A 27,795-nucleotide genomic window follows, 5' to 3' on the forward strand; every position below is an offset into this window, starting at 1 on the left:
GAGACGTCATCCGATTATTTGACATAGTATGGAAATCGAAACTTCTTGACCTATCCGTGGCTGGCCCGCGGACTCTTGATAGCTGCCGATGTGCTTGGTTTGCGGGCCCGACTTCTTGCTTGCCGACATCCATGGTCTGCCGGCGGGTGGCTTCATTCGCTAATGGATCAAATTTGGGCACTTCCCAATAAGAGGCTTCACTTTTGCGGGCCCGATTTCTGGCTTGCCGACATCTATGGTGGTTCATCGGTCATGGGCTTTTGTCTTGAGCCTGGCTAATATAAGCCCCAAAGCAATATCAAAGATTTACATGGCTACCATTAAGGCCGCATGTTAAGGGGATTTATACAAAGCCCATTGTAATCTGATGGCCGCAATTGCACCCTGTCCATTTTAGGCTCTATCAGGCCTTTTATCGATTCTCGAGTGCTTGCCGATTTTTACTTTTTTATTATTATTAGTTTACCCTATAAAATCCATGTCCACATAGAAGGGTAAAACTGTATCTGGCAGACCAAGTGCCTTGTAAGACGTGCTGATGATGAATAATTCAATGACAATGTTCTGACGCCCAAAGACTGAGCAATTTTGGCCTCTTCCAATTCTGTCACTATGCATTTTATAAAAACTTATCCGACACCCGCATCTTTCAATCACCAATATTTTATATTATGACTTTACCAAATTGGAAAATATAACAATTAATAAGATCAAATGGCACTAGATCTTAAATCCACGGCGCAGCTACCAAAGGGATTTATTATTTTTTAAATCTTGCAATTTTCTATCCTTTGCTATCAAAACAAGAAAGATGGAACCGTTCAATTTTTAAATTTTATTAGCAAAATCGAGGTCTCCCATTCCCGAGTCAAAGTAGTGACGACGACCATCACGAGGAGTTACATGTATACTCGGTCTTAAATGACGTAATTGATGTAATTTCAAAAATCATAATAAAATCGCTGAATGCAATATGTTGAGACTCCGCGGAGATCATGTTTTTTGGTGGTGTATTAGCTACTGAGAACACGAATGGTCCACGCCATTTCAAAAACCAATTTTCATATTGAAATGTTTTGATTTTTTCGATCTTCCTTTTTACAACTAAACCGTCAAAGCAGGCATGAACTAAACTTTTTCCACATAAATCCTTTTGGGACTCGAGATGTTTTCCGCATCTTGTTACGTTATATATCATTTTTGATGCATTAATTAACATGTCACTTGATATAAATGCGATTTTATTAATGTAATTTTATGAAGAAAAGTAAAGCGCTTCTTATCTTTTTGAGATTAGAGGACCTACATTGTCATGGGTGTTTCTATCACCTCGTGGGGATAGAACCTTATAAGTATGTTTTGATGGTATTCTTATCAATGCATGAGTATTTCCTTTTAATACAATGAGTTAGTGACTTATTCTAATTGAGTCACGCAACGAAGACCATATAATAAGAGTTACACTAGGAGTGGCACCGCATGAAAGACCTCATTATGCGCCTTTCAAACCATTAAAACCATTAGATTTCGCATGCCTAACTTAATGAGACCCACAAAATAAATGATTTGGATATGCAAAATTATGCGAATGTAGAAGGCGCATTGGATAGTTTTTGGACAATCCGGCCTTATTCCAAGTTTTTATTATACCCAAGGTGCATGTGGAAGTTCATTTCGCAAAGATATTATGAATGAGTTTCGTGGACTTGCTTGAGCTTGAAAAGGTCAAATTTTCTTCAAAAAAGACAGCCCTGAAAATAAAATTTCATCGATAGACTTTATTATGAAAGTTTACTTGTTTTCATCAGCTAGTTACACGAGGCACGTATTGGTGGTAGGACGGCTCTTTGTTTTTGAGCTGTTTCTTGCTGTCCTTGGACTGCCATAGGGTGCATAACACAACAATAATGCGACGACAAATTATGGCAAGATTATAAAACCCCTCGATCCTTTCTATGTTTTAGTTTTATATAAACTCAGAAGCATGAATACAGATACTTGACTGTCTGAAAACTCGTGGAACACTTCACAAGTCACATAAATTGGTTAATTTTGGGCCTTTGGCCCCTGTGGTTGCCTAACTCAAAGCGGTTTCTTTTTTGAATGGTGGGATAAAAAAATTTGATTTCCTGATTCTCAAGTTGAAATTCATCCATCATCCCAGTTAATCTATCGAGAGTTAGAATGTCAGATTCGCTCTTGAGACTTCTCGAGTAAGGAAGAATCTAACTGATATCTGCTTCCCTATGTTCTCACGTTATTGGAGTTTATTTACACCGTTGTTTTGACTGCAAAAGCAACACCCCATCAAACTCATTATCTACCCTTTGCTTTTCAAGTTTCACCTAATTTCTTGGAGTCGCCCTTAAGTGAAGTCTTCAGTCTCGACTCCCTCCATTCAGGGATGGGAACAGAGAATTCAATGAATCAGACGGACAGGATTATAGATGGGTTTGTACTATGCATTCATAGATGAAGGAAAAAATTCCCAAAATCATTCGCACCTGGGGATGGGCACACGGTGCGAGGACAATGCCGACTAGGTTTGTGTCGGCATCATTCCCAAACGGTCATAGTACTCTTGTTACGATTTCATCCTTACAACAAAAACCGAAGATCAGAAAGAGTTTTCGGATGAATCCGATGCTCTCTTACTCCGATTTTATATTTAAAATGATGCTAGGTACATGAAAATTTCTTACCGAAACTTGAGTAAGACACTTGATATAGTATTTTTCATAAGTCATTTTAGTATTTTTCTTAAGATGGCGCTCTTTTCACCATTTATATGACTAAATCAATTTCGTTTACACTGAAAAGACAAAATAACCTTCACTCATTGAATTGTAAAGCGATGGCTCCATTCCTTCTCTTTTTTATTTTTTTTATATCTATTTAGAACATAGCCACCATAATTAAGCATTTTCACATTTTTTTTTGTTTTTAAGTGTGTTCCTAGATATTTCTTTAACATTTTATATGTTCCGTGTAAAAGTATTTCGCCAACAACAATGAAAAAAGATAAATTATTTGATATAATAAAAATCTTAAATGTCTCTTTTTCATCATTGCTATTAGAATAACTTATATATTCTCTCTCTTCTCTCAAAAACTCACTTTCTAGATGAGTTTTCTATTTTTATTTTCATTAGTTTAAACTATACATGAAGTCACTTTACAAACTATATTAAAGTATATATCTTTTTTCCTTACTATTGGTAAGATAATTTTACAAAAAGCATGTAAGAAGTTATAGAAGTATCTGGGAATATACTAAAATATTATGCATAATAAGGCATATTGATTTTTTTATGATTAATTTATAGATGATATAAGATTAAAATAATTTTTATGATTAATTTATAGATGATATTAATTTTTGTCTATTTAATCTAAAATAATGAGATTTCACTTGCAAAATGCCCTATAATTTATGATAAATGAAAAAAAGTTTGGGATAAATTTGTCACTTTGAATAAAGTTTAGGGTTTTTCGTGATTTTTTTCCTTATATTATGCAATTTTTTTATTTAATAAAATTCCATCTTTAAAGTTTACATTGGAGCATTTAATTGTGATATTATTTTGAAAAATCTTCAAATAATTTTTGTATGCTTCATCTAATCGTCCCATTATATATATATATATAAGTATAAAGAAAAGATTTAAACGTAGAAGGATTTAAACGCTTGTGTTTGTGATTTAAAGAAATGAGATAAGAAATCTATTAAGGGAAAATAAAGTTAAGTTTTAAAATAATCGCAACGTATTCTAGAATGATGATGCAAATATAAAGAACACAAAAAAATTAAACAGAGTCACGCTGTGATTCATCAACATAGAAAGGATTTATGAACATGACCAATAAACAAAAGCAATATACAAAATTTCATGAGAGAGAGAGAGAGAGAGAGAGAGCGCATCCGTGTCAAGAAGAGGAGGAAGAAGAAGATGTCACGGGGAGCGACGAAGGGAGAAAAAAAAGGAATGGGTGAGAGACGTGGCACCTCCTTTATGAAAACCAACCTCCCATCTATAAAAGTACAAAAGAAGACCAATAAGATGGGATTTGATCATGATATGCATAATAAAAATGAAAATTTCTAAATAAATGATTGTGCTGAAAAATTGTCTATGTTAAATTATTTCTAGATTCTACTCAATAATTTATCCATACATTTGATCAATGAGGTAGAAGAAGATTTATCTTTTCAACAAAACTATATTTTATGGAAGAAAAATCTAACAATTAAAAAAATATAGGGCCTTTGAATATACATGGGAATTTTGTCCTTTTGGTAACTAAATTCTACATAGAAACAGAAAAAAATTTAAAAAGGAAAGTAAATAAATTTGGGGCCACCACTTTAAATTGTAATTGAATGATGGAGGGCAATTTTGTGTGATTGATAAAAATTGGGTGGATTTAATCATGTAAAAAATGGAAATAGCACAGCCCTTTCTCTTTTTGATTAAACTAGTTTTTATGAAAGTAAAATATAACAATTAAAAAACATAGTGCCTATATGGAGGAGTCGTCTTTTTAGGAAAAATTGGGTGGATTTAGTCTTATGAAGAGTGGAATAACACTGCCCTTTCTCTTTTAGACAAAGTTAATTTTTATGGAAGTAAATCTAACAATGAAAAAAAATATGGTACGAAATCCTACATAGGATCCGCAAAACCAAAAACAAAAAGGAAAGTAAAAAATTTGAGATCACCACTATATAAATTGCAATTGAATGATTGAGGGCAATCTTGGTGGATTGCCTTTCTCTTTTCAACAAAACTAATTTTTATGGAAGTAAAATCTAACAGTGGAAAAAATATACTTCCTTTCAATAAACATGGGAAATTTTTGGTAAAAAAATATAGCACCGTTTAATACATATGGGAATTTTGTCCTTTTGGTAAAGATTGAAGGGATTTAGTCATATAAAAGGAGTGCCTTTTATTATAGATGAAAAATTTTCCTTTTTGGTAAAATTGAGTAGATTTAATCCCATAAAGAGTGAAAACAGCAATATTATTCTCTTTACAGTAAAATTAGTTTTTATAGAAGTAAAATCTAACGATTTTTAAAAAAAAAATAAGGCATCTTTTAACACGTTGGAATTTTGCCTTTTGCTAATTACATCCTACATATTATCGCAAAAAAAATAAAAATAAAAAAAGGATGATAAATTTGGGATCACCATTTTAAATTGCGATTAAACAATCGAGGCTAATTTTACCTCTTCGATAAAATAAAAATAAAAATAAAAATCCGGTGGAGTTAGTAGGTTGTAAATGACTTTGACGCATGCACCTTTGATCTTTTAGGCTTTCGACCGTGATTATAGCGTGGGCGGTTCTGGGTCACACTCCCCACGCGGTTTACGCGTCTCTCCGCACGCGCGCACACTGCCTTTCCGCGGGTTGCCATTTGCCCGATATAGCCCCGGCCCCTCTCCCCCACCGCCCGTACCTCCCTGCAGACTCTACTCTCCGATGTCCACTCTGTCTCAATCTCTTCTCTCTCCACCAGCGGAGTGACCTATATATATATATATAAAACCCCTCCTGATCCCCCTGCAACGACCTCCTCTCAACGGTATCCTACCCGCCCCCTTCATCCATGGCCATCCACCATGCCTCCCTCCTCCTCCTCATTCTCCTATGCCTCGGCGGCTCCGTCCATTCCCGCTCCCTCCTCGGGGCCCGGACGCCCGATCCCGTCTCCGATGGAGTCGACGTCCGTCGCGGCGGCGGCGGCGGCGGCCCCGGCTCGCCCTACCTGCAGCTCCTGCGGTCCTCCTCCGCCGACGCCGAATCCGCGTCGTCGTGCGAGGAGACGTACGGGTTCCTGCCCTGCACCGCCTCGTGGCCCGGCAACCTCTTCCTGATCGTCGTCTACGGGAGCCTCATGTTCTTGGCGGCCACGTACCTGTCCAACGGCAGCGAGCTGTTGCTGGAGATCCTGGGGCCCGGCATCGTCGGCGGCCTCTTCCTCCCCATGCTCGGCGCCCTCCCCGACGCCATGCTCATCCTCGGTCCGTTTTCTCTCATCCTGATAAAAATATATGCCCTCACATTTCTCTCGGAAATTTCATCTCTCCTTCGTTAGCCTAATTCCGGGGATGTTAGAAGAACGTCCGCCGCAGAACGCGACGCAAAATTTTTGCGCATGTTAGCTGTAATTCCTTCCTCTCGACGACGCTCGACGGAGACACGATATCGAACGAGCTCAACTAGTTAAAGTTCAGGTGACGGTAGAATCCCTGCGAGTTTCGCATGCTTTTGTCTGGAATTATTACTGTTTGCGGCGCGATCGGACGAGCGCAGCTGGTGTCCTTCGCTTCGAATCCAACAGTCGCGGTCTTTGGCTTTGAGCGGAGTCCAGTTTCCTTCCTCTGTTTGGATCCGAGAAAGCGCGAGGACGTGGAGAGGCGTTTCTCTTTTCTCCATCGGTTGGATGGGAAAAAGTCGTCGTTCTCCGTTTCTCTCGCCTCATTCAATTCCGCCATTATCGTCAACTTAACGAGCACGATGGGCTCAGACAAGAGGGCAAAGTAATACGAATCTAGACGATTTTTTTAAATACAAATTTTCATATTTGATCGATAAGCATGTCAAGCGCAGAACTCTTTTTTCTTCTGTCGCCGCCCAATTGCCATTTAGGTAAATTCTTGCTTAAAGTTAAAGAAATTGTTATTCTTGCGTGACATATTAATAAATCTCATGTTTCCGCTTTTGGGTTGATGCTTTGCCTACAACGGGCATAAAGTATATCGTCTCGCGCCATGCCCGTGGACCCCTATCTGGCTCCTAGATTCCAGCATAAGCTGTTGTCCGCATTTATCTGTTTTTGACTTTCTTCTTGAATCTACGGCGAAACTCATGGCCCACGAGATGGGTCCTCCTTTATCTTGCAGATCTGATCATAATGGACCCGGATTGCTTTTATTCACTCCTCCTATCCTTTTTGGTTTCTTCAGTTGTTTTTTAACGGGAGATATGTGGCCATCCTCAATGGCGTAAAAGACTACCCATTTGCCATCTCCGGAAGTGACTGCCGGTTGCTTATTTTATCCGCTGGATCGGCCATTTGCCGTCTCCGGACGCGACTAATGGTTGTTTTTTTAATCAGCTGGAGAATTAAAGTGTAGAAAAGAAAAGGTTGGGAAAATGACGTTAGTATCTCGGGGGCATTTGGTTTATTGGAAATTGGACTGACACTGAACCAATTAGGAGCTAACTCTAGAATGAAATGAATTCAAGAGAAAAATTTATGTATGCTAGGACATTGAGAAATATAAAGATCGTAGTTGTACTTGCCTTAATTTAAGCATGGACAATGTTCTTGACCTTGCAACTGGCTTGGCTGTTTTCTAGTCCGGATAAAGAGATTTACTGAGGTCCTTCCTTGTGAAAACGAATTTTTGGTCATTTCACATTTTTTGAAGTTACTTCTGTTTGTAAGTCATGTATCTCTATCCATATATGCTGCTTCAATAGTTTCTTAGCCGATTTTATCATCCCAAGGATCTGTTAACATATAACATGCGAAATGGGTCACTTGGGTTTGCAATTGTTTTCGTAAGAGTGAGATTTATATGTCATATTTTGACAGGATCCGCTTCCACCTTTGATGCTTAAATGTGTCTCGTGGGCTTGTTTGTCTATCTCTAACTACTGGAATTTGTTGTGATCATTCACAGCGAATGAAGCCTTTGCTGAATAGTTCCTCCACTTTGTTCTACAGTGTCTGGACTTTCTGGAAGCACAGAGACTGCTCAAAGTCAAGTTTCCGTTGGAATAGGCTTATTAGCTGGATCAACTGTCATGCTTCTCACAGTTATATGGGGATCTTGCATTATTGTTGGGAAGTGTGATCTTCATAACTCAGTTGCAATGGACAAACAAGATACAAAAGGATTTAGCCTGAAAGGTATGTCGTTGTTGTACCTGCTGTCCCAGTTTGGTCATTCAATTTTGGTTATTTCTTGTTAATCATTCATGATCAAGGATCATTCGCAAAAACTGGGCTGATTTGACTTGACAGTTTAAAGATTGTCTAGAGATTATTTTTCCTTAATTGAGCCACCATGGACAAGAGAAAATCTTTTGCTGCTAGTTTTTCAGGAGAGAAGTGAGATTACGGTTGTGATAGATGATAAGACGTGCAGGCCTGAATATCCTCTTTGTTATGCAAGTAACCCTTTCTCTTGTCCATCTCTCATAAGAACAACATCATTTCTAAAATAGCTATTCATCTGAAAAACAAGTTTTTTTTGTTGTGATTTTTTTTTTTTTAATAATCAAGTTTATTTATGGTTGATATGATGCCTATTAAGGCATACCCTGCAGTGTCAAGCAGTCATCTCACCTTGACAATGATTTCATGTACATTGTCTATCTTTGCTCTTGCAGGCTCTGGTGTCAGTACAGATCTGTGGACAAAATATGCAGCAAGGATTATGGTCTTTTCAGTGATACCCTTCATTATTGTTCAATTGCCTCAAATTCTCAACTCGACTTCAGGGAGGCACTTGGCTGTCTTAATTTCGCTGATTGTCTCTCTGATACTGTTGATTGCATATTGTATCTATCAGGTAGCCACCGATTGCTTCTGAATTATGCCATGCAGATAAGTGTGAGGGGCACATTGCGTACGTGTGAACCAAAGAAAAAACCGGCTGTATTGTTTGTCATGCTACTCCAGTGAGATGAGCTAAAGCCAATTTATATGTCGAGATTTGAAATTCTGGTCTTCTTCTTTGGTCTGCTGAAAGTTTTAAATTTGATGCAGGTTGTCCAGCCTTGGATACAGAGGCGGCGACTTGCTTATGTGGAAGATAAACATGTCTTTTTTGGTTTCTTAAGACACATACGGACACATCCCCTGGGGAGGCTTCTTACAGATGATGGCAAACTAGATAAGGATTTCGCAGAGAAGTTAGTTTCCACTGGATGTACTAAGTTTTGCTTCTTAAAAAATCTCAGATTCAGCTAAATCAGCAGGGTGACTGGATTTTTTTGGTGACAGGCTTTTCACAACATTGGATGAAAATGGTGACGGATATCTAAATGCTGCAGAACTTAAAGCACTGGTAGTAGGAATGCAATTTGAAGAAATAGATTTGAATGAGGACGGTGCTGTAGATAGAATCATGAAAGATTTTGACTCCTCAAATGATTGCCTTCTGGAATTGCCTGAGTTTTTGGATGGTATTTCTAAATGGGTTAGCAGGGCTAGGAGTTCAGGCGCTGCTTCCGGAACAAAAAACCTTGGTACAGGGAAGTTTCTAGACGACGTGCACCATGTAAGTTGTTCTATCTAGTAGTTTTAAGAAGAGCGGTTTAGAGCATGTTATTGAGTCTTATGCCCTTTTGCAATTTTTTTTCTGCAGCAAACTACACAGGAGCATGCTCAATTGAAATCTGGGGATCAAACTGATGAGGTCACTGAAGGTGTTGGGAATCCTAAATTGACCACCTTAAAAGCAGTATTACTACTGGTCCTTGGAACAATCATTGCAGGGGCGTTCGCTGACCCTCTTGTAGATGCAGTTGACAATTTCTCAGACGCCACCGGTATTCCAACTTTCTTCATCTCCTTTATTGCTCTTCCCTTGGCTACCAACTCCAGTGAAGCCGTTTCAGCAATTATCTTTGCAAGTAGGAAAAAGCAAAGAACAGCCTCACTTACTTTCTCTGAGGTGAGTTGCCCCCTTCTACCGGGTATTAAATTCATTTAACAGTTATATTTCTGTCAAAAATGGGAAACTAGATTGAGAAATTAAGGTCCTGGTTTGATTTAGATTGATGGAGTGCAGTGTTGTGCAACAGAAATTGCATCTTTCCATGAGCATGTAGTCTGCTCCTCCTTTCTCTAGAATGGATTGTTCACATTGAGCATGATAAATTAGCCAGTAAATGTTCTTTCAGACCCTGAAATAAGCCATCGAGCTGTGGAGGCGCATTATGTGCCATTATTATTTGCTCGTTTTAGTGTGCCTTCACATTTGTATATTGAAGGTAGACTGATCTCAGTTTTTTCTCATGCAGCTATATGGGGCAGTAACCATGAACAATCTCCTTTGCCTATCAGTTTTCTTGGCTATTGTTTATATCAGAGGATTGACATGGGATTTCTCGTCTGAAGTGCTTGTTATTCTCATCGTTTGCTTTGTGATGGGAACCTTCGCCAGCTTCCGCACCACCTTCCCCTTGTGGACATTCTCACTGGCCTTACTTCTTTATCCTTTTTCCTTGGCACTAGTTTATGTCCTGGATTATATTTTTGGCTGGTCATAGACTTAGAACTTTCTCTCGGGCGCAACAGAGCTTTCCCTTTCCATTTCTTTTTCTTAACAGCTCTTTCAGTTATAATTTTCCTTATGTAGTTGATACATGTTGGAGTTGAGGTTGCCGCATAATTAGAAAATTAGCGATCGGTGATTGTATATTTGGACGCATTTTACTGATGAGCATGTTTAAGCATACTTTCACCTCTTGGCAGGATAAATAACAAGTCTCTGTTACGGGCTGATCGATCTACGTTCCTTAATCCGTGCAATTCTTCCAACCACCTTTCTCACACTCGACTCTAGAGAGAGATCTAAATTTGTATTTCACTTGTGAATGAGGAGGAAAAAGATCCTTATATATACAAGCACAAGACAAATCATATCCGTAGATCTCTCATCGATCTAACCATCTACCCGCATTTATTACATAACTCGTATCCTCCGCCCCAAGAGTTATTCTAGAACGCTCAAGAAATACTAGGGTTGCTTGCTCCAAGAATAGGTCACGGCCGTCATTTAGAACCTTAGGTTGTCCCTTGCTTCAACTGTGACACTATGGTTAGCTTATGGATTATGTGAAGCACAAAACCAAAAATGCGGCAAAGTTGAATCATCTTCCACTATATCCATTTCCTATCATGTTGTTTCTTGATGCTTAATTGACTTAGTTTAGTAGCATGATCGGTAAATTCTCGCCACTATTTTTGCTCAACTCGAGAACCTACAAAAGCCTCACTTCTGATGGAATTGCTTACCCAAGTTGAAAAGAATTTGTGATCAATAAGTTGAGAAAAAAAATTAAGAGTTTCATAAGGGACAAATTATAGTAATTTGTTCTAATTTGAGGCATAAACAAAGATAAGGATAATCTTTTGAAAAGTGGCTCTCTAACATAAAAGACCCGATGAAAAAAATAGGATATGTTTTGACATGAAATGGATATATCCATATATCTCGAATTTTTATTTATGAGATGATAAAGTATATCCCTAATAGTCGCTTTTGTTTCAAATTAACGTTTCCTTTTAAACTAATTAGAAAAGAGAGGTCGAAGATTCACTTGATCAACCATATTAGTTTCGATTTAGGAAAAAACCATGAAAACGTAATAGAAGCTAAAAAATTAAAGAGATAAGTGCTCCGGAAGTCCTACAACTTGACACAAAAATGCATTTGAGTCATAAAACTTGCAAAAAGTGTGAATAAGTCTTAAAACTTGTCAAAATATTTCATTTGAGTCCTAAAATCGACTTGGTTAACATTTTCCATTAAAAATGCTGACGTGGCATTTTAAATTATTATTTCATTTTCCGCGTGGATTTTTTAATTATTATATATTCATTTTTTAAAATTAGATTTAAAAACTAAAATTAGATTTATTCATTTTATCTTATTTTCACCAAAAACTAAAAAGTAAAAAAAAATTATTTTAAAAAATCAGCACCTCCTCTCCCCCGCCACCGCCGTCGCCCATCGTTGGAGGGGTCGAGCAACGGTTGCCGGCCTTAGGTGGGGGTGGTCGGCCCTCACTTGAATCCCGGCGAAGACCAAGGCCTTTTGGCCGAGTGGCCCATAATGGCGGCGGCGAGCCGCCGACCCTCCAAACGATGGGCGGCGGGGAAGATGAGCTACTCATTTTTTTAAAAACAATTTTTAAAAATAATTTTTTTTCTTTTTAGTTTTTGTTGAAATTAACATAAAATAAATAAATTTAATTTTTTAGTTTTTAATTTTTTTTAAATGAATAAAAATAATTTAAAGTTCAAGAAAATAAAATAATAATTTAAAATACCACGTCAACATTTATAACGGAAAAAACTAAGGCCGATTTTAGGATTCAAATGAAACATTTTAACAAATTTTAAGACTTATTTGCATTTTTTGCAAATTTTAAGACTTAATATTTTCCAAATTGTAGAACTTTTGGAGCACTTATCCCAAAATTAAAACCACACTCCAATGCCATGAAATTGAAACTTCAAATCCTCCATTCTTTTATTTAGCTAAATTTTGTCCCAACCGATTTATATTTGTTTACTAATTATTCGTTTTTTTATTTATAAATTATGTAATTGCTATTTTGCATTTTTATCCAATTTGGGAAGTAGCAATGCCATGAATGATGAATATTTCTAGTTTTTTGTTTAATTTCCGGAACGTCTTTTTCTCATTTTGTCAGTCTATCAGCTCAAACAAAGAGATAATGAGAAAACCCTTTCTATTATTCGAAAAAGGGAGAGATTTATTTGCGGGGATATATCAGGTGATTCTTCCTATTGTAATCGTTGTGTGTATAATACCATGAAATTGATCACTCTGTCAGAAATTCAACAGACCTCTAGGCTCTTGATTTTTTAATGCCTAGGGTATACGGCATTCCCATGAAAGCAAGAGCTGTTGACTCAAATATTTGATTGGTTAGTATAAAGTAATTTGAATTTTAGTTACGTTCCATTAATCAATTGTTTATTTTGCTATCTCAGTGAGGTTGAGTCACGAATGAGAATATATACAATTGTCACGAAAAATTATTTTCATCCAGGCTTTACAGCATTTATATTATTCGATCTTAATTTGACAAAGATGGGTAGGGTTATTTAACTTATGCTTCATATTTGTGTGGAACATTTTTTCTTTTTCGATAGGAAACAAAGCTAATTTGTTTGTTACCCAGATTTGCCGAATGAAGTTAGAATGGTTATACCTAATGCTTAACGCTTTGTAAAATGTTTGACTTTTAATTCTGCAATAAATTTGCATTCATTATATTCCTCCTGATAATTTCTTTTATTTCATGTGTCAACATTTAAAGGCTGGGGCCGAGTATAGTATGATGCCATCAATCGGGTTTTCCCAGCCTTTAGGTGGTTACACATAAAAGTTAAAAAAAAAATTATCGAACATAATGATACAAATATATTACAAAATTAAGAGTCAAACATTTCACAAAGCAACAATGGATAACCATTATAACTCCATATGAAGCAAACCTAGATAACAAATAAATTAACTTTATTTCCTATCGAAAAAGAAAAAAGATTCTACACAAATATGAAGTATAAGTTAAATAACCTTATCAATTTTTGTCAAATTAAGATCGAATGGCATAAATGTTGTAAAGCCGGATAGAACTAATTTTTCATGACAACTATATATATCATCATTCGTGACTCAATCTCACTAAGGTAGCAAAATAAAAATTGATTAATTGAACGTAATTAAAACTCAAATTATTTCAAATTACTTAAAAAAACTCAAATTACTTCAAATTATTTAATGCTAACCAGTCAAATATTCGAGTCAAAACTTTAGTAAATCCATTAACAGCTTTTGCTTTCATGGAAATGCCGTATAACTAAGCATTAAAAACGTCCAAAGTCTAGAGGTTTGTCAAATCTTTAGCGGAGTGATCAACTCCTAAGTGTCATATAGACATCGATTGCAATAGGGAATCACCCGATATATCTCCGCCAAAAAAATCCCTATTTTGCGAATAATAGCAAGAGCTTTCTCATTATCTCTTTCTCCGAACTATTATACTAACAAAATGAGAAAAAGACGTTCATGAAGTTAAGCCAAAAACCATAAATATCCATCATTCATCATTCATGGCCTTGCTACTTCCTAAATTGAATAAAAATGCAAAATACCATTATATAATTTATAAATCAAGAAAAACAAATAATTAATAAACAAACATAAATCGGTTGAGACAAAATTTGGCTGAATAAAAAAATAGAGGATTTAAAGTCCAGTTTCATAGCATTGAAGTGTGGTTTTAATTTTTTAGCTTCTCTTATGTTTTCGTGATTTTGTCATAAATCGAAACCAATATAGTAGATCAAGAAAATTAAGTGAATCTCCGACCTCTCTCTTCTAGTCAAATCCAATAGAGATTAACTTATCGAAATGACACTAATTGACCAATTAGTGCAATTTCAATAACTAATCTTGTTCATTTTAAAATAAATAATTTTTGTCAAGCGTTTGAATTGATTTTTATATCTATCTATTAACATGTGAGATGATCATGCGAGTGCGCAATAATTAAAGTAACAATTAAATGACGATTAAAATATGCCAAGATCCTAATTGTAGTAAATTGAGCACATGACTAAACATAATTAAAATATGCAAATTAAACATGCAATATAATAAAAAAACGAGCAAATAAAAGCCTTAATTACACTAAGAATATAAGACATGACGATTCTTAATCAAACCCTACATGTTGTAAATTTTCGAAATTTTTTTCTTTTTTTTATAAAGGCGCATTTTTTAATGTTTTCTGAATTTCTATTTAAAAAAAAGGATTTTCGAATTTTCCAAAAAAGAAACTGGATTTTTGCAATTTTTAATTTTAATTTTTTTAGATTTTTGTTAAATCTTTTCAATTAATTTTTCCTTTAAAAAAGGTCGAATTTTTTAATGTTTTCTGAGTTTTTGAATTTTCGAAATTTTTTTGAATTTTTATTATTTTTTCGAAACTTTTTTTGATAATGTTTGAATTTTTAAATTTTTTAATATATAATATTATTATATTCGAAAAAATGGGTTCGGATCCGACCTACTAGCCTGATTCAACGACCCGAACTTTCCCTAAAAAAGACAAAACCTATTTTAAAAACCTATTTTGCTTTTTTTTTTTATAAATAATATTAATAATATTTTTTAATTAAAATTTTTAATTATTTTTTGTCTTTTCCCTATTTTGTCTTTTCTACTCACTTCCCTTCGACGACTCCTCCTTCCCGAAGCAACCTTTGCTTGCTTTTTTCTCTCTTTTTTTTTTTTTTTTTTTAACTTTTGGCTGCACTTTTCTTTTGTTTTTTATTTGCCTCTTCCCCTTTGGTCTCCTCTCCTTCCCCTTTGTGCGTTCTACTCTTCTACGTCTTCTTCACCGAACGTCTCCCTCCGTCTGCAATTTATTTCTAGAAACTAAAACTCTTAACACCAACATTTCTTTGGCCGCCCACTGATATTCTACACAGGGCATCGACGACGAAAGTCCAGCGACAACATCGGGTTTGGCAGTCGCGACGGAGGTGGTGCTGTAGCAAGATGCCGCGTTTCTGAGTCCAACTGAGGCGTGACGGCACCGCCTTGACCAAGCCGAGCCTAATGCTCAACTCTCGTCCGACCGGAGGCGACTCAATGGCCACGAAAGCCGCCGCCTGTGCCCCGGGACAAAAGAGATCCACGGCCTTCGTGTGTCGCAACAAGAGCGGCCGCGGGTCGAGTGGCGTGGCTATGTCTGAGACGCTAAAAAATCACATGAAAACCTCGGCTAGGTGGGATGGTGCCTAAACAACTCGACTCCGGTTCAAAACGACGAAACATGACTAGATCTCATTCAGACATTTTACCGAACAGGTGGAGTGCTCCCGAATCGCACGGTTTCTAGCTCAACCAGGACCCGGACCCGGACCCGAACCCAAACCGAGACTCTCACCAACAAACAATAAGACATACAACAACCAGAGAGGGAGTGAACGGGGCCGGAGTTCACGCAAACCAGTCGATCCAAACTCCGGCCGGGAAGCCCAGAACAGGGTGAAAACAGGGCGCGAGAAGGACCTACCGGATTCGACGTGAGGACGTTGGCTAAGGGGTCGTCCGCCGGGGCTCGCGCGCAGCTGAAGCGACGGCTGAAGCTCCCTTGCTCTACCTTAGTCGCTTCCTCGCTCGGACTTCTTCTCTCTCTGTGCGCTCTCTCTCCCTCTCTCTCACGGTGCTTGTGTTCTTCCTGTCTCTCTCTCCACTGCTCCTCCGCGACGGGGCTGAGCTGGTGCTGCGACGGCGGCAGAGGGATTGGGCTGCTGGCGCGGCGGTCGTCGCGGCTGCCGGTGCTGCAGCGGCGTCACGGGTTCGAGCTACTGGTGGTCGCTGCGGCGTCAGCGACGGAGCTGGTTGCAGGAGCAGAGGTGGCGCGGCGAGGGGACTGGGAGCGGCGGTGGCCGGCAGCAGCGTCGGCGGGTGTTGCAGATCGCGCGGCGAGAAGGCTCGGCGACCGGTTCGGGCTGCTGGCGTCCGGGTAGAAGGGAGCACGGCAGCAGTGGCGGCACTCGGGCGGGCAGCTGGTGGTCGCAGGGCGGAGGGCTCGAGCGGCTGTGCCCGGCGGAGGAGGGCTCCGGCGGCCACAGTGCGGAGGGCAGCGAAGAAGATCTCCGTTCCTCTCTCTAGTTTCCCCCTCCCTGCTCTCTGGCCCTCGAGCTCTCCCTGAATTCCCCCGAGCTCTCCCTCGGTCTCTCCGTCTTCCTCCCCTTTTTGCTCTCTGGTTTCACACCCCACCCCCGGTCTCTGGCCCTCGAGCTCTCTCTGAATCCCCCCGAGCTCTCCCTCGGTCTCTCCGTCTTCCTCCCCTTTTTGTTCTCTGGTTTCCCCCTTCCCTGCTCTCTGGCCCTCGAGCTCTCTCTGAATCCCCCTGAGCTCTCCCTCGGTCTCTCCGTCTTCCTCCCCCTTTTTATTCACTTTTCTTCTGCAGGTCCGCGTGAAGACCCCTGCCGTGCCAGCTGCCGGCTGGGCTGCCCCCGACCCGCGGATCACGCCGCCCCTCTGTCGCTGCTGATCCTCCTGCTCTCTCTGTCACTGTGCTGCTGCAACTCCTCTGCTACCCCTGTTCCTGCTGGCTACTGTCCTCTTCTTTTGCAGCTTTGCAGGTGCACGCGAAGGAGAAAGGAGCCGAGCGTGGGCCCCGCACGGGAGAAAAAAGAAAGGGGGCGGGCCGGGCCAAGGCCGGATTCGGCCCGACCTGACCCCTAAGGTTTTTTGTTTTTAAATAATAATAATTTCTTAATTAATTACTTTTTCAATTTTTAATTTTTAAAATTTTCTTTTTTTAAAATTTAGTTAATTCATTTTTTTTTAATTTTAGTAACTAATTCCTAACTTTAATGCTATTAAGTCTTAAGTAAAATGATATAATTTAGCCATCAACAATAGACTTATCCACTAAAGTGAAAATCTTCGAGAGGGGGCTTAATTAGCAAGAACTTTTGCTTCCACAATGATAAAGAAAGACAGTCTTCACAGCTTATCGAAAGAGAACAATAGGCACACGCAAAAGAACAACCGAACAACAACCAATCCCCAACTTGGGCTATTTCACACGAGCAAGATCGGGGTTTTCACCAAGGAAATAAAGATATATGAAGTCATCCCATGCTGTAACCACAACAATCAATGTAATCGTCTTCTAAGGCTACAAAAGAATCAAGATTAAAAGCGGTTGCCAGGTAATCACGCCCTTGTCAGTTCTCTATAATTTCATATTGAGATCGATACTTGCCCTAGGATCGCTGTCATAATTGTTCATGTGCCTATTTGCTTGGTTATTCGATACCATTGATGGGGGGAGAAAGTTATAGCGAGGATTTTCCTGATACCTCCAGTTTGATACCTAACAGAAACCTAAACCCTCTTGAAATCCCTACATCAAACAAGACCAAACGTTGAGAGCTGGATCGCCGAAAGATTACTCTATTTAATTGAAAAACTGCTGAAACGGAAACAAAGACACCTGTTCCAAACTTACTTCATGGGCTCGTGATTCAAAATCAGGAACATTCTGATCATTTAATGTTAGCAAAGCCGAAGGCTGCTTCAATTCTAGCGGAGTTGATGTTGCTGGAGGGCCAAGAGTAAGGAACTCTCCACCCATAGTTCCACTGCTTTTTATGCCTTTCGACATATTCGGCTCCAATACCGGGGGAGGGCATGAAGGACCTTCTCTGAAACTGTCGAAAGAAAAACAGTCAGCAATATCGCAGCGTAGTGCTTGCCTTCAGAGTCAAAAGAGGACACTTCGTCCTGAATTTTAAGCTAACCTGAAATTGCCATTGCCACGTGAGTGTGGTTCATCAGGTGTGCTATTCGAATGGCCAAGTACAGGGAGTTTGAATGGGTAGTAGGGGGCTGGTGGATTTTCTAGAGAGAAGGGATATGACCTCTTCACGCCGATCATCAGTATCAGCTCTCAATGAAATGGATCCACAAAATGAATTCAATATTCCACCAATTAAGCCCCAATGACAAAGTATAACACCACTTGATGCCAGAAGATTAACGTATATTACATTGAACAACGATTGGATGGTACTTACCAAATAAAAAATAAAACAATTGGAGGGCAAATACACATCTAGACTCGAGTCAATGCGAACCGAATCAATCGCAGACATCGGTCACGTAAGCCTCGTGCGAGCCCAGTGTAATCTGATGGCCGCAATTGCACCCTGTCCATTTTAGGCTCTATCAGGTCTTTTATCGATTCTCGAGTGCTTGCCGATTTTTACTTTTTTTTTATTATTAGTTTACCCGATAAAATCCATGTCCCCAAAGAAGGGTAAAAATGTATCTGGCAGACCAAGTGCCTCGTAAGCCGTGCCGATGATGCAATTCAACGACAATGTTTTGACGCCCAAAGACTGAACAATTTGGCCTCTTCCAATTTTGTCACTATGCATTTTGTAAAAACTTATCTGACACCCGCATCGTTCAATCACCAATATTTTATATTATGACTTTACCAAATTGGAAAATATAACAATTAATAAGATCAAATGGCACTAGATCCTAAATCCACGGCGCAACTACCAAAGGGATTTATTATTTTTTAAATCTTGCAATTTTCCATCCTTTGCTACCAAAACAAGAAAGATGGTACCGTTCAATTTTTAAATTTTATTAGCAAAATCGAGGTCTCTCATTCCCGAGTCAAAGTAGTGACGACGACCATCAGGAGGAGTTACATGTCTTTTTTTCTTTTCTTTTCTTTTTTGTCGAAAATGCAATATCTATTCATTTACTTAAGTAAGTTTGGAGCAATTACATCAGAAACATCGGCACATAGTAAATCAATTAAGGTTGTCGGGGGGTTGGTTACCCAGTTTTGAAGGAGATAGTTCTCTCTTTGGGCTCTTGCTAGCCAGTCTGCAGGCTTATTGGACTCTCTGCTGCAGTAGGCCAATGATAGGCCCGAAAATTGTTTTATTTTTTCTCGGATCTCGGTCCACTAGCCCTGCCACTTCCCAGCTTGGTTTCGTCGCTTCCTAAACTGCTTGCACAAGTAACAAGTAGTCAGAGTGTACTTGAAGAGTTATGTTTGACTTGGTGGAAAGGAAATCTAGGATTTCTAAGAGGGTTAGGGCTTTCGCTTGTTCAACCGAGGAAGTAGCGACCATCTTGGAAAATCTATCAACCAGGCGGCCCCGAAAATTATGGCAGATACAGGTGATGGCGCCCCTGTTCTCAGCCACTCCTCTATTTTCCCCCAAATTTGGTGTTGTTCTATTAGCTCTGGTTGCCACATCTCTATTCTCCTCCAGATCTGGTGTTGCGCCTTCATTCCGGACAAATGAGACGTTGAGAGGAGTTACATGTCTACTTGGTCTTAAATGATGCAATTGATGTAATATCAATAAACCGTCAAATGGGTGGGTCGAGTCGGGTTTAGATCAAATGAAAATGGTTCGACTCATATTTGATCCATTTAATCCGTTTTAACCCATATTTATGTAGTGTAAATTAAGTGACCCATACTCGACTCAACCTGTATTGCTAAAACCTATTAATATTCTAGGAAAATCCACTTCTACTATATGCTAATTGGATTAAAATTTCAAATTAAATTAAAGATAGTAAATAAAATAAAATAAAATAAAAAGTAAAAAAAAAACCTATAAATTGAGATATTTATAAAGCACATGCTTCTTTTTATTTGAAGTGAACATACCATTGAATAACTAAAAATTGTAACATGAAATTTTTTTAACTAAACCTAAAAAGCTCATTTTTATGATTTTTTTAAAAAAAAGTATTGTTAAAAAATTTTTATGCAATACAAATTTAATGGAAATTTTTATAAATTGTTTATAAATATTTTTTTAAAAATTGAATTTTTAATTTTTTAAATATAAAATTTAGTTATTTTTATTTTTTAAATATAATTTTTAATTTTTAATAATTTTTTTACTTTTTCTTCTTCTTCGGCCGGCGCCGCCACAACGGCGGCGGTTGGTCGAAGCCATGGCGAGATCGAGCTTGCCGACGTTGGGCAAGACTCGATCTCGCTAATTTGGTGAGGTCGAGGCCCCACTTGATGTCGGCGAGTTTGAGTCTCGCCGAGATCCGGCGAGGCTCGGCCTCGTTGTCATCGGTGAGACTCGAGCTCGCCGACTTCTAGCGGGGCTCGATCTTGCTGATCTAGCGAGGTCGAGGCCCTGCCTGATGTCGGCTAGATCTAGCGAGGCTCAAGCCTCACTAGTTGTCGGCAACTTGTCAACAAGCTCGAGCCTCGCCTGGCCTATTGCTAGCAGTCGCCCTACCGGCTACCAGCTAAGGAAGGAAGAAAAAAAAAAAAAGAAAAATAATTGAAATATGAAAATAATTATAATTTCGATTTTTTATTAAAAAAAACATTTTTATAAAGTTAAAAAAGGCCATGGGTTTAAAGTTGGTTTCCTAATAATCCATTTAGACCCATTTCTTTTTGTGTTTTATTTTCTCAGACCCATTTTCGACTAATATTTAACTTTCACTTGACTCATATATGACTCATTTAATTAAAAATTGGTCATAATATGGGTTTATGATCCATTTTGCCAGCTCTAACTATCAAAAATCATAATAAAATCGTTGAATGCAACATGTTGACACTCCGCAAAGATCATGTTTTTTGGTGGTGTATTAGCTAATGAGAACTCGAATAGTCCACACCATTTCAAAAATCAATTTTCATATTGAAATGTTTTGATTTTTGATCTCCTTCTTCACAACTAAGTCGTCAAAGCAGACATGAACTAAACTTTTTCCATATATACCCTTTTGGAACTCGAGATGTTTTCCGCATCTTGCTACGTTATATACCATTTTTGACACATTAATTGACATGTCACGTGATATAAATGCAAATTTATCAATGTGATTTTATGAAGTAAAGTGAAGCACTTCTTATCTTTTTGAGATCAAAGGACCTAAATCAAAATTCAACACATACTCAGCATAAATAAAACTTCAAGGTTGCTTGGAAAATTAGATCACGTTGTGGATTTAATGGTTAACGCATCTAAAGCAAATTTCATGTAATCATTCGCTCACAAGTCATTCTAAATTCAGAATTCAAGCACGCTTATCCAAAGAAAAACAAAAAGGAAATACACATAAAAATGAGTCGCAAGCTATCCACCTAAGTCAAAGGCACCAAGATCCAGCAAGTCCCAAGTTCGATTCGAGGCAAGAGCAGAAGAGGAAAGACCGGTTGAACAGAAAGTATGGAGGAAAACACTTACTTGATCCGAAGTTGGTACTGGCGGGGCATGGCCATTCGGAACAACGCCGGCCTTTGCACAATTTGACCCAGTAGAGCCATATGTCAAGCAGAAACTTGATGCGGCTGGCTAGCGTGAGATTGGTTCAACAAGAGTGGTGTTCACAATCGTAAAACTTAGCAATCGATCAGGAATGGAGAAGAACTTGTTGGTGTTCCAAGCTCAGAAACTGTATATTTATAAGCACCGTAGTTCGAACAATTCAATGAACGAAAGATTTAGTTTCTTTTCTTGTCGATTCTTCCGATATTTGAAACCATCGAGTCAACTTAAAAATTGAAGAACAAATTGATGATTTACAAAGACATTTCAGTGATGAATGGATTTTATTTCCTAATTGATGAATACCACATCGTGGTTGAGATGTTTATGGATATCTAGATAACAAAAGATTATCTTGATATATTCATGGGAATAATTAAAATAACATTTTGCCTTTGTGTGAATTAATTTTGATTTCTCTTTTTTGGTTATCGTTGGGACTTCAAGATTTCAAAAGAAAATTGTAAAAAATTAACAACAGTGAAGCGCAATTAAGCATGGGTCTTGGCGGGTTGAAAATAGATCTATTTTTTTTAAAAATCCAAAACAACTAACTCTCTGCCGAATTTTTAGTTTTGTATACGTATTGTTGTTGCGCCTTTCAAAGCAAAGTTTTATATTTCTACGAAAAATGAATATATAAGCAATTTTTTTTTCACCAATATATATTTATATATATATATATTATATATATATATTCAGCAATTTTTAGTTTTTTTTATTTGAAGTTAGATTTACCTTTTCAATAATTTTTTCCATCGTTTTTTAATAGTTGTTGATTTTATTTTATTTTTAAATTTTCTATCTTGTTGCCACATAAATTCTAATTTGCTGATTTAATGGTTGCGTTTAAGATATCAATTATTCAGGTGAATTCAGAAGCCTTGTATATGGGTCACATCAGTCATGTGGCATGAAAATGGATTTATATAAAATGGAATAACACGGTCCACACCCCCGGTAACACATCAACATCTAGTTCAACCAATTTGTTTGTCACCACTAGTCCAAGTACACGAGTGCGTACTCTATCAAGGTCTATCTATATATTCTCAGAGTCATTTGAGTTTAAGTCATAAGTCTAAGCAAATGATCTGTGTACTAAACAAGTTGATAGAGCAAATCATTGGAATTTGAACAAATGATCAAGTTAGAAATCCCCGCGCATCAATCAACCAAGGCAACCATGGAGTGAGCCACTCATGGAGTAATAGAGTGAATTTTGTTAAATAGTTGTTTATGACATTTGTTGAGCAATCAAGAGAGATTAGTTAAGTGGGTATTCAATGAGTTTGTATATATCCAATCCTATAATGTCGCTACTCATATTACTATCAAGGGTTGTATTAGTTATGATGTGAGTTAAGTCTTACTGAATATATGTGGTTGGAGTTGCACACATCCATGAAGATTGGTCGAAACATAAAGTTAAAAAATTTCTCATGATAAAAAAAACATGTGTTGAGTACCTAAATAAAAAAGTACTAATCTTATAGATGACTAGACAGATTTTCTAATTCTTTCTTTCTTAAGCAATGTTTCAAATAAAACATTCTTTCAGACACATTAGTTTGTTTTGCGAGTGAGGTCAATCTGCTTTCAGCGAAAGAAAAAGAAAAAGTGAGGTCAATCTGCAGATCATCGCTCCCGAGAAACGGCCCATTAAGCTCGTGGTCCCACGGGAAGCCACGTGGAGCCTGTGGTGCCCGTGAGAACGCGAGGCCCTAAGGAAGATGCCACAAGGCCCACAGTTCACGGGCCTTTTCTATCTACCTCCTGATTTTTCCTTCTCTTCAATTCCCTTTCACTTCATCGTTACGCGACGCGCACTCCCCTTCACGACACATCGTTTAAACGCATTCAGGTCAATGGAAAAAGGCAATCCACATGTACACGAATAACAAAAACATTTTTTGTGAATCGATTGTTGCCCCATGGACGATAAATAGAACTAAAAATCTACGCAATCATGATCGCTTATCAAATTATAAAATTGGAAACCTACGTGGTTAAATTTAGACTAAACGGAACGGTCTTGTTTTTTTACCCCATTTCTTTAAACTTCAATGAAGTTCAGTTCCTCTGTGCCTTTATTTATCCCCTTCTTCAAGTTTGGGCGAGTTCTAAGAAAGGAAGAGAAAAAGAAATCAAGACTTATGACTGTGAATTGAACTTCTCTCCGTATTTCTTTGTGCAAATATGCAGAGCATTATTTTCTTTTGGTCTCCTGCACAAGATTTCTCCACATAAAACACATAGAAGAAAAAGGCAAAAAAATAAAAAAAATAAAACTTATTTCTTATCTATATATATTTTAAATGATATTGCTAAAATAATTTTATACAACACAAATTTAATGGAAATTTTTTATAATTTTTAAAATAATTATTTAAAAAATGAAATTTTAATTAATTTTTTAAGAATATAATTTTTAATTTTCGTTTTCTCTTTTCTTTTTTTCCTTTTTCTTTTTTGTTCTTCTTCTTCTTTGACCAACCGCCGCCACGATGACTACCGGTGATCGGCCATAGGCAAGCCTCGAGCTTGCCTCGGCTTGTTGATGCCGGCGAGCCTCAAGTTCACCCCTCGCTGAATCTGGCGAGGCTTGAGCCTCATCGAGCATCGGTGAGCTCAAGCTTGCCCAACGCCGATGAGTTCGAGTTTCGCCAGATTGGCGAGGCTCAAGTCTCGCTAGATCCAAGCTCACCCGATGCCGGCGAGCTCGAGGCTCGCCTAGCCTGGTCACTAACCATCGCCATGCCGACTACGGGAAGGAGGAGGAAGAAAAAAAAAAAAAAAAAAAAAGAAAATTTAAAAATAATAATTATAATTTTGATTTTTATATAAAAAATATTTTTGTAAAGTTAAAGAGGGAAGAGGAGATTGTAAGGTTAGGTTTTGGTTAAAAGTGGGTTCTAAATCTCACCCATTTAAGACCCACTTAAGATCCACCTATTTTGAGTCTTTGATCGTTAAACCCATTTAACTATTTTTTCTCAAAAACTAAGTGACATAAATGGGTCATATATGGGTCTAAGATCTATTTTGCCACCTCTACTTGCTGGGGTGGTGGTCTTGCCATTGATCTTCCAAGCACTTGAGCTTGTAACATCGGACGTAGTACAAGAATCGGAACTTCTCGACCTATCCGAGGTCAGCCATCCGACTCTTGACAGCTGCCGATGTCCTTGGTCGTGGGCCAACTTCATGGCTGCCGCCATTTTTCGAGGGCTGGCGGGTGCCTTCACTCACTAATGGATCAAATTTGGGCTCTTTCCAATTAAAGGCTTCGTATTTGCTGGGCTTCTGGTAATTTTTAGATCCTGGGCTTTTTATGGGCCTATCTAACAAAAACCCAATAGCAACATCGAAGTTTTACGTGGCCACCATCAGGGACGCATGATGGGGGAATATGGAAAGATAGTTTGACGGTCATAATCAAATGCCGGGCTCTATTTAAAAGACTTCATAGCAGGTACATCTAAACTCGACTCGACACCGACCGAGTAAATCGAAGATGTTGGTATTGTCGATACCAAAAAATGACCAAATCCTTCACTTTACTTGATGCGGTGTTGATATAGAGTTTGTTGTCAGTCAATTTAATTATCAATGAGAGGTCATGCAAAGAAAACCCCTCGATAAACACGAGTATTGATGATTGACATGATGCTAATATACAGTTAAGTGTCGAGCAATTGGATTATGGATAAGATATTGAAGGTCAAGAACCTTTCAATGGTCATGATTATTGATGACCAAATACTATTATTGATATATGATGACAATTGGTTGATGATTAACACTTGGTGAATTTATGGACGTGTTTGGTAACGCTCTGATTTCTCTGTTTTTCTGTTTTTTTTTTATTTTTCGGAAAAGAAATCCGTTTGCATAGGTTTTTGTTCTCGAGAATAGATTCCGAATAAAAATAAGTAACAAAAAAATTGCTTTTTTTTTTCTAGGAACAGCTTAATAATCAAGCTCAATTTTTTTTTTGCTTTCCTTTCCTTTCTTCTCCTCTTCCTCCTCTTCCTCCCTTAGCCGGTTGCTTGCCTTGGTGAGGCGACCTTGCCTGGCCACTGATGAGGGCAAGGGCAATGTCGCTTAGCCATGGTGAGGCCGACCTCGCAGTGGCCCAATGAGGTCGAGCCTAACAAGGCTCGGGGGTCAGCGACTAGCCAAAGAAAGAAGGGGAAGAAGAAAAAAAGAGAAAAATTAATAAAAGTATTAAAAATTAAAAGAAATTATAAGTCAAAAAAATATTTTGGAGTCGTACTAAACGCGTTTTTATTTTAGAAATAAATTTTTTGTGTAATTACCAAATGCATTCTTCTGCTCACAAATTTGGTTAGGGAATAGAAATAGAAAAAAATATTTTTGAACAAACATTGTTCCCAAAAAATAGAAACGTTACCGTACGCACCCTTAAGTGTTAAAGGCAAAAAAATGAAAGCTACGTTATTTGAGAGTAAATGGCAATTCATGGGAAATATTGACATGTAATTGGAGAGTAATTGTGGAGTTTTAAGACGACGTGTAGTTATAAATAAGACCAATGTGCAATTTTAGAGCCTAGTCATGGAGACAAAATCACGGATATGCAGTTGTAATATCTCATTTGAATATCAATTTCCTAGACTATAAGATGTGTTAAATTGTTTTAGAAAGCCTCGGCCATCAATTTAAACAATGTATCCTGTAAATTAACTTTTGGAAAATTGCACTTACTTTCCTTTAGAGTAATTTGAACTACTTCTTAGTTTTGTTGCATTTCACGCTTTGTGGTTGAATTTGCCATGAAACCCGATTCAAATTAAGTTTGAAAATCCAACCTTTTGAAATGTATGCTATCGCGTGGAGCCATGCTAAGCAAAACAATTCCATAAGTTTTATGGAAGCCCCGTTTAATCCAATGAATGTGATTACACTCGATCCATCTATACTTTATTGGGTCTTTTATTGATTCTCTAGTGCTTCTCAACCTTCGTTTCTTCATTATCATTTACGCTTTAGAGTCCATATTTAGCAAGCGCCTATGCGCAAATACTAAAATATGTCATGAACCAAGCGATTGATATGACGTTGGTCATTTGACAAGCATGTGCTGATAATGAATGATTTTTATGACAATGATTTGACGTCCAAAGACCATGCAATTTCGTCTCCATGCATTTTCTAGGAACTTATCCAACAGCGACGTCTTTCAATCACCAATATTTTATATTTTGACTTTACCAAAACAAATAAAAAAAAAATAGCAAGAGATCCTATATAGAAAGATCTTATAGGTAAATTCTTTTTAAAATTTTATTGGTAAGATGGAGGTGTCTCCTTAGTCAAAGTAGTAAGAACCACATTCGAAACTGTAAGCATTAACATTCCACGAGTTGTTACATATTCACTTGGTCTTTGATAATGCAATTGATATAATATCGGAAAGCATAATAAAATCGTTCAATGCAACATGTTGAGACTGCGAGGAGGTCACGTTCTTGGCGGTCTATTAATTTATGAGAACCTGGACAATTGATACAATTTTAAAAATCAATTTTTCTTACAATGAAGCATTTTGATTACTCCGTCTTCTTCTCACAAATAAATCATCTTGACAACCGGGCACTATACATATTATCTTTGTAATATACCCTTTGGGGACTTGAGCCGATGCTGTCCCATTCTCAAGCTCAATGCTTAATGTTGATTGATTATTGATAGATCGGTCAAAGGAATGAATTGGGTTGGGTTTCAATTCGGTCGAAAATGATTCGACCTAAATTGATTCACTTAACCTATTTTGATCAACTTCTATATAATACAAATCTAGTGACTCATATCTGACTCAACTTGTACCCAATTCATATCCAATTTACTAAAATCTTTTTATATTTAATCCAATATATGAAAGCTCACATCCAAAATAAGGTGAGAGTATAGAATGAGTGAACGCAAAATTAAGTGATGGCAAGAAAGATTAAGGGTGCATTTGGAATTGGCTTTGCAAAGGGCTTTGGGCTTCCAAAGATACTTAGGCCAAAGTTTGGATGTTTGGGAACAACTTTCAAATTCCCATTAGGCCAAAGTTGGCTTTCTCAAGGCTAAAAGCCCAAGGTAGGTGTGAGGGTGCCTTGGGTT

At 37.9% G+C, this 27,795-nt stretch overlaps 1 protein-coding gene across 1 annotated transcript; it reads left to right on the forward strand.

The window, feature by feature from the left end:
* Positions 1 to 5,510: 5,510 nt before the first annotated feature.
* On the forward strand, positions 5,511 to 10,528 carry LOC104448506 (sodium/calcium exchanger NCL). Its single transcript, XM_010062348.3, has 7 exons — positions 5,511 to 6,031; positions 7,744 to 7,929; positions 8,412 to 8,593; positions 8,791 to 8,936; positions 9,028 to 9,304; positions 9,392 to 9,700; positions 10,050 to 10,528. The coding sequence occupies exons 1-7, from the start codon at positions 5,617 to 5,619 to the stop codon at positions 10,296 to 10,298; spliced, it is 1,764 nt and encodes a 587-aa protein (XP_010060650.2). The 5' UTR covers positions 5,511 to 5,616; the 3' UTR covers positions 10,299 to 10,528.
* The last annotated feature ends 17,267 nt before the right edge of the window (positions 10,529 to 27,795 follow it).

This window comes from Eucalyptus grandis, chromosome 6 (genome assembly GCF_016545825.1).
Source record: "Eucalyptus grandis isolate ANBG69807.140 chromosome 6, ASM1654582v1, whole genome shotgun sequence".
Classification (NCBI taxonomy): domain Eukaryota; kingdom Viridiplantae; phylum Streptophyta; class Magnoliopsida; order Myrtales; family Myrtaceae; genus Eucalyptus; species Eucalyptus grandis.

Excerpts from the sequence above, each read along its gene's own strand:
- LOC104448506 (XM_010062348.3), top strand. The coding sequence starts at position 5,617 with ATGGCCATCCACCATGCCTCCCTCCTCCTCCTCATTCTCCTATGCCTC. Across the intron at positions 8,937-9,027 it reads GATAAGGATTTCGCAGAGAA|GCTTTTCACAACATTGGATG; the intron begins GTTAGTTTCCAC and ends TTTTGGTGACAG. Across the intron at positions 9,305-9,391 it reads TTCTAGACGACGTGCACCAT|CAAACTACACAGGAGCATGC; the intron begins GTAAGTTGTTCT and ends TTTTTTCTGCAG.